The 10,794-nt window shown below is 46.3% G+C and overlaps 1 protein-coding gene across 1 annotated transcript; it reads left to right on the forward strand.

Moving 5' to 3' along the window:
- The first annotated feature begins 4,427 nt into the window (after nucleotides 1-4,427).
- On the forward strand, nucleotides 4,428-9,865 carry FAM110C (family with sequence similarity 110 member C). The gene is made up of 2 exons (XM_081576839.1): nucleotides 4,428-5,556; nucleotides 9,158-9,865. The coding sequence occupies exon 1, from the start codon at nucleotides 4,618-4,620 to the stop codon at nucleotides 5,524-5,526; it is 909 nt and encodes a 302-aa protein (XP_081432965.1). The 5' UTR covers nucleotides 4,428-4,617; the 3' UTR covers nucleotides 5,527-5,556; nucleotides 9,158-9,865.
- The last annotated feature ends 929 nt before the right edge of the window (nucleotides 9,866-10,794 follow it).

A 10,794-nucleotide genomic window follows, 5' to 3' on the forward strand; every position in this document is an offset into this window, starting at 1 on the left:
GTTGGGACACACAGTAACTCTAGTTGTAATTTTTTGATAAACTGCCATGCTGTTTGCCATGGAGGTGTCACTGTTCTCTACTGAGAGTGCACAAGGGTCCCCGTGTCTCCAAAGCGTCACCCACACGTGTTGCTTTCTGACCTTTCTTTCTTTCTTTCTTAATAGTCGCCATCCTAATGGGCATGAAGTGGTACATCTTTGTAGTTTGGATTTACCTTTTTCTAATGATAACTGATACTGAACATCTTTTCATATGCTTATTGACAATTTGTGTAATCTTTTTTGGAGAAATGTCTAAATTTATGGTCAGCTTTTGAATTGGGTTTTTGTGTTGCTGAATTTTAGGAGTTTTCTATATACTCTGGTTATTAATTCTGTATCAGATACATGACTGGCAAATATTTTCTCCCATTCTGTGGGTTGCCATGTTAGTGTGTGAATAGTGATTTTGATACATACATTTTAAAACATTTTTATGAATTTCAATTTGTCTGTTTTTTTTGTTGCCTGTGCCAAGAAATCATTGCTAATTTCAATGTTACAAAGTTTTGTCCTATGTCTTCTTCTAAGATTTGTATTGTGTTAGGTCTTATATTTAGGTTCTTGATCCAATTTGATTTAATTTTTTTTTTATATGGAGTTAGGTAAAAGTCCACCTTCATTCCTTTGCATGAGGATATCCAGTTTATCTAGCACCATTTGTTGCAAAGACTGTACCTTATCTATGCATCTTGGCACTCCCTATAAAAATTCATTCAACCATATATCTGAGGGTTTAAGAGTCTATTCTATTCCACTGGTCTTTAATCTGTCTCTATGTTAACGTCCCACTTTTTTGATTTAGCTTGGCAGTAAGTTATAAAACCAGGAGTGTAAGTCCTCCAATTTTTTCTTCTTTTTCAAGCTTTTTTTTTTTGCTCTTTGGGGTTCCTGGATGTTTTACATGAATTTTAGAATAGGTTTTTTTCCTATTTCTGCAAAAATATCATCAGGATTTACATAAGGATTAGATTTAATTTATAGATCATTTGAGGTTATATTGGGTTTTTAACAAGGTTAAGTCTTCCAAACTATTAACATGGGATGTAGCTCAATTTATGTCTTCTTTAATTTCTTTTAGTGGTGTTTTGTAGTTTTCATCATATAAGTCTTTTACCTCTTGGTTTAATTCCTAAATATTTTACTCATTATTTGGATACCATAGTAAATGCAAATGTTTTGTAATTTTCTTTTCAGATTGATCAGTTAGTATTTATAAGCACAGTTGATTTTTGTGTGTTAACCTGCATCCTCCTACTTTCCTGAATTTTGTTCTAACAGTTTTTTTTTTTTCTGGAATCTTCAGCATTTGCTACATATAAGATCATCTCATCTGCAAACGGAGGAAACTTTACTTCTTCCTTTCTAATCTGCACGGCTTTTGTGTCTTTTTCTTGCCGTGTTACTCTGGCTAGAATTTTCAGTACTACATTGAATAGAAGTGATGAAAGCAGGCACCCTTGCCCTGTTTCTAATCTTAGAGAAAAAGCTTTCAGTCTCTTACTGTTGAGTTTAATGTTCACTCTAGCTTTTTCACATATGACTTTTATTACATTGAAGTAATTTCCTTCTATTCTTAGTTTGTTGAGTGTTTTTATCTTGAAAGTATGTTGAATTTTGTCAAGTGCTTTTTTTGGTATCAGTTGTAATGACCTTGTATGTTTTTCTTTCTCTTCATTCTGTTGATATTATATTGTTTTATTTTCATACATTGAACCACCCTTGCATTCCAGAAATAAATCCCACTTGTAGGTAGTCCTTTCAATATGCTCCTGAATTATGCTTGTTAGTATTTTGTTAAGCAATTTTGCATTAATGTTCATAAAGGATACTAATATATGGATTTCTTATTTTATCTTTGTCTGATTTTGGTATGAGGGTAATGCAGACCTTATAGAACAAGTTAGGAAGTGTTCCCTCCTCTTCACTTTTTGGTGAAAAGTTAAGAAGAATTGGTTATTAGTTCTTCTTCAAAAGTTCGTCAGTCAATAATCAGTTACAAGGTTTTTCTTTGATGGGAGACATCTGATATCTCATTCAATCTCCTACTAGCTATAGGTCTATGTGGATTTTCTATTTCTTCATGATTTAGTCTTTGCAGGTTTCATGATATTTAGCTATTTACTCAAGACTGCCACTATATTTTTCCCATTTTTAAAATTTCACATACACCCTGATCATTTTGCACTCCATAAAATACCCTACGGAAGCATGACTGTAAACGGTTGCATGATGCTCCATCCCATGGGTATGTCATCCACTATCTAACTTTCTTCCTTTTGTTGAATGTAGGTTGATTTCAACTGCTTATCTGCGGTGAATATCTTCATACTGTGAACACATCTCTTCTTAGTTCCACAGGACATATTCTCTGGAGGAGAGTTTCTGGATCATTGGGTCTGTAAGCATTATTCCTGCTCTGATCATGTCTTTGGAGATGATGCCAGGGATAAATGAGGCTCAAAGTCTAAGCCACCAGCTGAGCAGTGAGAAAAATTTACGGAGAAAATTTTCTTGTATCTTAATATCTATGTCTTAAATACAACTTTATAGTAGTTTTATTCAATACTCATATGTGAATTCACTAACCTTATTTAAAATGTGATAATCCACTAATCATAACCACCATAATTAAAACATTTATTTATTGAAAAGTTGGTCTGTGTTTAAAGCAATTTTCTTCCAAATCAAATTTTTAAAAAAGAAACTTTGATCTGTACCAGACATAGTGCTAAGCCCTTTATATGCATAATCTCATTAATAAATGTCCTAGCAGGTGGAAGTAATGAGGTCTGGTTTACAGAGGAGCAACCTGACCCTAACAAGAGACACTGAGAAGTTCAACCTGACAGCCTCTCCAGAAGCCAGGGCAGAGACCTCATTTAGTGCTCACTAAAAAGCAGTGAATGTTCTACGCTATACAAATGAAGACTTTTACAAATGACAGAGCAAAGGCCCTGAGAGATTTGTTTTCTGTCCAATGGAACATAGCTAATAAATGGTGGACCCAGGCTCAGACAAATTCCAGATACCCTGTGCTTAGGAGTTCTCTCTCTCTGAACTGCTGCAACGGTCCCAGTGTAAACACAGAAAGGAGGCATTTGGGGCTAAGCAATTAAAAATGTTTTTTCTCTGACTGACAATAGACAAGGGGGCCTGAGTAAAAGCTGGGCTTTGGGCTCCAACCATGTCCTCCCACCACCAATATCCTATCTGTCCATCCCTGGAGCTAGCAGAGGCTCCATCTCTCTCTCTCTGACAGTTTCGGGACCACAGTCATCTTTTCACGTCAGTGTGGCATTTTCTGGTGACACTAACTGGGTAGCCTGGTTCTCAGGAGACCTGGTTTCTTGTGTTTCTATCACTGACTATAGGATATGACCTCAGAGAAACTCAAGGTCTGAAGACCCAGTTGGCACCTGCTGGGATTCTGGGTAGTTGGTGGTCAGTGGGTGCAGGTTTGCCAAACCCGTTTGAAATCATTGAGCTTCGGCCCCTGCTGACTCACCACCAGTCCGCTTGGTGCCCATCGGCATTTCTGTTAAAAAAAAAATCAGACCCAGAACTAAGGCAACTTCCTGTCTGCAGCCAGGTGTTGCTGTGTTGCCCTGCGCCAGGCGCACTCAACCACAGCTTTGAAAGGTCAGCGCATCACGGAGTTGGCTTTCACAGGAGATAACGTGGACACATCACTCGTCTGGCAGGTATTGTTAGTCCTTTGTCCAACTTTTGAAAGAATGGAATTTTGGCAATGTTTTCCCTTAGACTTTTTCAGCATTCCTAGACTGACTCACTCCTCTGGTGAACCCGGGGTTTCCGTGTTACACTGATTACGGTAAAAACAGCAGTCTTCTGGGACTGTGTTCAGGCTTTTCCCGAATCCCTGAGCCTTGCCTCCGCAGTCGCCGCTCTCCCGCGAGTGCCGGCATCAGACGGTCCAGTCTGGTCGGGCCACCGGCAGGCCGTCTGGCTGAGCCTGGACCCAGTCCCGGTTCCTGGTTCCCTTCTGCCTGACACACAGACTGACCTGTCCTGCGGCGCGTCATAGCCTTTCCTTTCCTACAGTTTAAGAGGAGTGCCCTGCAAGAGCACTCCAGGAAATTCAAGTCACTTTCCGAACATCCCGAGGTCACTTTAAGAATTCAAAGGGCAGGAGACACCTGCCAGGTGGGGGGTGGCGCCGGAGCCGCTCTGCCCTCCCCGCTCCGGAAGTGCCGGCGTCGGAGGTGACCGCGCCCCGCGTCCGGGAAGAGGCGGTGAGCCCGCGGGGCCGCACCGTCTCGGGCCCTCCCCGCCTCTCTGCCCTGCGGGCCCGCGGGGCTCGGCGCTGCCCCCGGAGCAGGTCCGCGCGAAGCCTGGCGGGACCCAGAACGGGCGGGCCCGGCGCGAGGTGAGCGGGGCCGGGAGGGGCGGGGCCGGCGGGCGGTTCTCCAGTCCGAGCGGACTCTGCCCCCGCCCCGGGCGGCCGGGCACCCGGGCACCCGGGCGCCGCTGCCCACACGGAACCGACTTCGGAGCTGATCCACCGACGACCGCACGCAGTCCGAGAGCGTCTCCGCAGTGGGCCGGGCCTGGAGGATGCGCGCCCTGGACGCGCCCGCCAGCGCGCGGCTCTTGGCCCCGGACTCCGGGACCCCAGCGGCCCCGGACGCGGCTGGGCCAGCTCGCAGGAGCGCGGTGGAGAGGCTGGCGGCCGACCGCGCCAAGTACGTGCGCGGCCCGCTCGGGGCCGGCCCAGGCCCGGCTGGCAGGGGCAGCAGCCCCGAGGCGACCGGAGGGCAGGCGCGCGTCCCCGGCCCCGGGGCGCGCCGGGCGATAGCGCGGAAGCCGCTAAGGCCGGACTCGCTGGTCATCTACCGTCAGAAGTGCGACTTCGCCCGAGCGTCGGGAGCCGACAGCCCCAGGGCAAGCCTGGTGAAGAAGCTCTTCCAGGGGCCGAGCAAGGACAAGACGCCCGAGCCTCCCGGCGCCGCCCGGGTGGAAGCGGAGTGGGGAGTCAGGGCCCAGGGGGCCGCCCGGGCCGAGCCTGGCCCCTCCGCGCCCCCCGCGCCCGCGCGGTCCGTCGGGACGCCCCCCAGGGTCTCGGCTGCGCCCCGCGGCGCGGAGCTGCTGGGGGCGAGGCGCCGGGGGCTGCAGCGCTCGCAGTCCGACCTCAGCTCGCGCTACTCCGCGTCCTTGGCCGAATCGGACACTTTCTTCCAGTACTGCGGCCTGGAGCCCGACGTGGTGGAGGCGCTCGGGCGGGAGAACTTCTCGGCCGGGTCGGACCGCGGCGCCCTCAAGGTCCGCAGCGTGAGCGTGGCCACCTCCGACAGCGGCTTCTCGCGGCGCAGCGGGGAAGACGAGGGGCTGCAGGAGGAGGAGCTGACGGAGCAGGTGCCCAGCACCACCTCGGTGGTCGAGAGGAACGCGCGCATCATCAAGTGGCTGTACACCTGTAAGAAGGCCAAGGAGACGCCCGGCCAGGGGCTGCAGGGCCCAGCGTGACAGCCCGCGCCCCAGGAGACCCGGGCAGAGGTGTGCGTCCGGGGCCCGGGAGGGGTGTCTGTGAGGTCCTGGGGAGGGACCGAGCTGGGGGACCCTGCCTTCTAAAGTAACTCTGGGCCGAGAGAGAGAGCCGCAGGGGCGCCTGCGTCAGAGGGCTGCCACACCCGGCCTGGGTCGGTTCTCCCGGCTGCCAGGAAAGGTCGCTCTGTGCACCAAGTGCACCCCTGCTGTTTCCCTGCGTTGAAATAGCCCGAGCGCCCTGCGTGGGTCCAGGGCTTTGATGCCCGCTGACCGGTCCGCGGGGGCCCTGGGGGGACTGCGATCTCCCCTCCCCAGAAAGGAAGGCTGTGCGCTTCCTGGAGGCCTTCACCGAGCCGAGAGGGAGGAGAACGTCTCTACAGGATCTTCTCAGCCGTTTGACACTCATTTAGCTGTAAAAGATTTTTGCCTAAATTTTGTTCAAATTGTTTCGAGACCTTTCTAAGGAGATGCGTTCGGGCAGCTTTGTGCCCAAGAAAGAGCTTCAGTTTTTTGAATTGAGGGAGAGACTAGATCATAACTAATGTCTTCGAGTTCTACTTGGCAGTGATTCTGTATTTTATTTGCCTCTGATGATAGCAGGGAAGGTGTATTTCTTCCCCTTGGAGTCAGTATCTCAAGGCTGATCGCAGGAAGTTCTTTTTCCTCGAGGAACTAAGGAATGTTTATTTTCACTGTCACCTCTGTGGAGAGGGTATTTCTGGGGTAGTGAAGGGAGAAGGGAAGATACCTTTTCAGGGTTCTCTTTGAGAACCAAGATTGTAAGCACTACAGCATCTTGTTTTCTCTGACCCTGCACTGACAACTTGCTATAAGTGTTTGTAAAGTTAATGTGATGGAAGTATTTTGTCTGCCCTTGAGATAAACTAATTTAAGACATGGTATCAGTCTTCAGCATGGTGGGGGAGTCTGCCCTAAGACGTGTTTGCACATAGCTCACCTGTGTTTGAGGCCTGAAAAATGCCTAACTTCCCCAAGTGGCCGTGGTCTTAGTACAGATGTGACAATTCACACAAAGAGAAGGGCTCAGTGTTTCTTTTGAATTCAGAAGGGTCATGACTTGCAGACTCCCTTGTAGTTTATTGAGGATCATTGCATTTCCCCTAGCCTGAGTCCCCACGGAATGTATAAAGGCAATCAGAATTTAAACTAAAAGCAGTACATTAATTCGTACTTTTCACCAGTTGTCTTGGGGCCTGAGGTGAGTGACTGCTGGCCAGGGTTAGGGGTGGCCATGAACGCCTTGATATGGAGGAGGAGAGGCTGGCTTGACGGTGTAGCAGATGGAGCCCTCAGTGGGGAGTTGGGAGCCTGTCTTCTGTTAGCAGTCACTCCCCCACTTTTAGCTTAGGCTCCCATTGTCCAGAAAATGAACGCGGGTGGCAGAGGGTTTCCAACCTCTACACTTTGTAATTCCATATCGTCTGAAATGTGTTTGTCTGTGTTCCATGACTGTAACCTAGAGAAGGAAAACAACAATAACAACAACAACAACAAAAAACTGTTGTCTGTTGTGATATGACTTACGGCGAAGGGAAGTAGTCGAGGCCAGAGGAGAGTGACGCGGGGTTGGGGGACTGCCCGGGATGGCTCTGCAGGGAAACGGAGGGCGCTCACTCGCCTCCTCCCTGCCTCCCCACAGTGCTGCTGTTTCACGTGGAGGGCCGTGTCACCTGCCTTCTGACCTGCTTCATGTTACTGTTCAGGGAAGGGAGATGGTTGTTACACAGAACCTGCCCAGTTTGCTGTGTGTCATTGGCAGGCACCAGCTCTGTAAAGATTTTTCTCTACAAATTTACTCTCATAGACCCCAAACAGCTCAAGTTCTTTGAACTTCAACCCAAGAGACCTAAGGGCTTGCTGCTTGGAGAATTGTGAGGAAGAAATGCATGCCCTTTCTCCAACTTATGGCAGGCCTCCCATTTTAATTACTTGAAGGACAGGAACGTGATTAAACACCAGTAGACAGAAGAGTGATTTTCATGAATTTTACACTGGGAAATAGAATACCAAAATTATCCATGTGTAACTATCAGTCATGGATCCCAGTGGAATGTCCTCATTCTGAAATGAGGACAATGTCTATCCTGACCACAGTCCCCTCGATTCACCACCTTCAGACATGAAACCCCCTCTGAGAAAGAGTCAGGACAGACTCCAGACCCTTCACCTTCGTTGGTGAGGGTCTTCTGGCAGCCTGAACAAAATGCAGCTGACCTTTCATCACAGGATTACTTGCCTGAGAATAGCTCCCTAACTTCTGGAAGCTATGGAAACAAAACTACAGCTGCAATTTTTCTCTAGTTTATTGTGCCATTTGTGTTGGAATCCACACAGATGTGTTTTAGGATTTCATGAAAAATTCAGAAAATTTGAGATGAATGAAGATGTCTTTTCTAGGTGAAAAAGAAGATATATTTTATGTGAAGGTTTTTGTCCCCTTGGTAGATAGAGGTACTATAAAGTAAAATAAAAATATTCCATCCAGAATTAAATAAGTTCATAAATTTATTACCCCATGGATTAAAAATATTTACTTTTCAAAAGTGAGACCATCAGAGCTAGAGAATGACTTACAGAAGCTGCATGTGATTCCACTGGGATCCATGACTGATAGTTACACGTGGATAATTTTGGTATTCTATTTCCCAGTGTAAAGTTCATGAAAACCACTCTTCTGTCTACTGGTGTTTAATCATCTTCCTGTCCTTCAATTCATTAAAATGGGAGGCCTGCCAAAATTTAGGTTTCTGGTTTTCAAAATCTTTTGCATAGAATATATGTTACTGATTTTGCTAAGTCGCTTCAGTCATGTCCGACTCTGTGCGACCCCATAGACGGCAGCCCACCAGGCTCCGCCATCCCTGGTTTTACTGATTTTAGTATCGTTATAAAAGAATGGCAACTTGTCTTTTGAATTTTTTAGGGATAAATATCGTTCAATTCTAAAGTAAAAATATCAGACATTCCCCAGCTCTTTTCACATTTCTCTTTGATAATGTGGGGTAACTGGAAGCTGGGAGGTAGAACTGTCTGAACATCTGCACAGATGCCATGGAGCACAGAGCAGACAAACTGGGACACTCCTGCCTTTCCACTTCTGTCTTTTCCAACTAGCTTGGAAGCTCATACTCACCAACTAGGAGTGCATTTTAGGTGAACATAGTGATGTGAGCTGTAATAAGGCTACCTCCATCTTCAGGCCAGCCCCTGAGTCTTTTAGAGAGTACTGTGTTTGAAAGGGCAGAATCTGTTTGCCTTTTACATTTTATTTGTACTGCTTGCTTTGTGTTCTATTTTGTTGTCCAGCTCTGTGCTAGTGAGCACTGGCCTTACCGATCAACATTCAAAGAAGTTTTTCTTTACTGCCTCAGAAAAAGGCCTACAGGGAAATGGATACAGAGAAACCAGATGATAGCTATGTTTGCTACTGATTTCTTTTCAAATTTTTAAATGCACAAAGGAGATGTTTGAAATACAGAAAGTATCATAAAACCAAAGACTGCAGGGACCAAACTTTGTAATTCAATGCTTGACTTTATAACTTTTGCCTAAACTGGTGTTGATTGACAGCTTTTTCCTTACTCCTCAGGAAGCAAGCCTTCTGGACGATGGGGACTCCTTGCAGTATGTCTGGATGATTGGGACCCCAGGCCCATCTTCACTGCCAGGTTTTGTCTAGAGTACCCAAGTATCCATACAATTGCTCTTTTCCCAGGAATAAAACACACTATTGAAGAAGCTTGTCATTTCAGAAGGTTTGAAATGCTGTGGAGAAGGTGGGAACACAGAACTTGGAAATTAGCTGAGTTTTAACCGTATGGCACAGCTGAAGCTCTGGAAAATATTTTCTTGTGTTAGGTGGATCTGTTTGCTTCCAGATGGCAGCAGAAGAAGGAAAAGCTGCTTGGAAATATTTTCAAGGGCATCTTTTTGAGTGGCTTGCTGACAAATAGGTACCATGATACATTTTAATGATAATTAATTTTGAAAAGAAAAAAGGCAAAGAGCATGAAATTCAAACACAAATGCCATGGTATTTACTGCTTTCAATCATACTGGACAGATTGGCACTATTTAAATCAAAGTTCTGTGATCATAAGAAGATGTATTCTACACAAATACCGTGGTTAACAAAGAGCAAACACGTGTTCACACTTGCACATTCACACATAGACCTCCCTTTCTAAGTACCGCCGCGCTCACACATAGACCTCCCTTTCTAAGTACCGCCGCGCCGTAAACTACAGTGAATTCCCAGCTGTGCAATTGATCATCTTATGAAGTGAATCAGGAGGCACTTTTATTTATTTATTTATTTATTTTTTTTTTTATAAATTTATTTATTTTACTTGGGGGCTAATTACTTTACAATATTGTAATAGTTTTTGCCATACATTGACAAGAATCAGCCATGGGTTTACATGTGTTCCCCTTCCCGAACCCCCCACCCACCTCCCTCCCCCTCCCATCCCTCTGGATCATCCCACTGCCCCGGCCCCGAGCCCTTGTCACATGCATCGAACATGGAATGGTGCTCTGTTTCACATATGACAATACACATGTCTCAATGCCATTCTCCCAGAACGTCCCACCCTCACCTTCTCCCTCAGAGTCCATAAAATTGTTCCATGCATCTGTGTCTCTCATTCTGTCCACTTGACAGCTGCAGGGTCCCTATGAAGGCCACGCCTGTTGGGCTGTAGACATGCAGTGATAACAGAAAAAGATAAAGAGTTGAAATTCCGCTAGGAAACCTTTTTGTGTACCTGGACAGTTTCTTGAGAGTTGGCAGAAGAGTACTGAAGCTTCCTTCCTTCAGATCTGTGTCAGTGGTTCTCTTCTGCAGCACCGTGTCAAATATGCCTCCATGGTTCTCTTGTCCTCAACTTCCGAAAAGGATAAAAAAGACCTCTGTTTAGGCAGAACATGGACTCATGACGTGAAATGCCCTACATTTTGGTCTAATTCACACCCTCATCTATCATGCAGTCATTCCAAGTGTGGCAGCAGTTCACTCTGTCTGAATAGGATGTTTGAGACAAGGGCGGTCCCTTGGGTGGCTGGGAGACTGCAGGATCGGAGTGTTCCTGGTAAGGAGTTACTGTGTCCCATCTCCTGACACTCAGAGTAAAGAAATTTCAAATTCAGAACCTTCTGGGAGAAATTTTGTATCCATGAAAACAACCCAAAGACAATCTGTCACCTGGTCAAAGCTTACAATGTTTT

The sequence above is a fragment of the Giraffa tippelskirchi genome, chromosome 1 (genome assembly GCF_054371585.1).
Source record: "Giraffa tippelskirchi isolate mGirTip1 chromosome 1, T2T-mGirTip1v1.2.pri, whole genome shotgun sequence".
Lineage (NCBI taxonomy): Eukaryota > Metazoa > Chordata > Mammalia > Artiodactyla > Giraffidae > Giraffa > Giraffa tippelskirchi.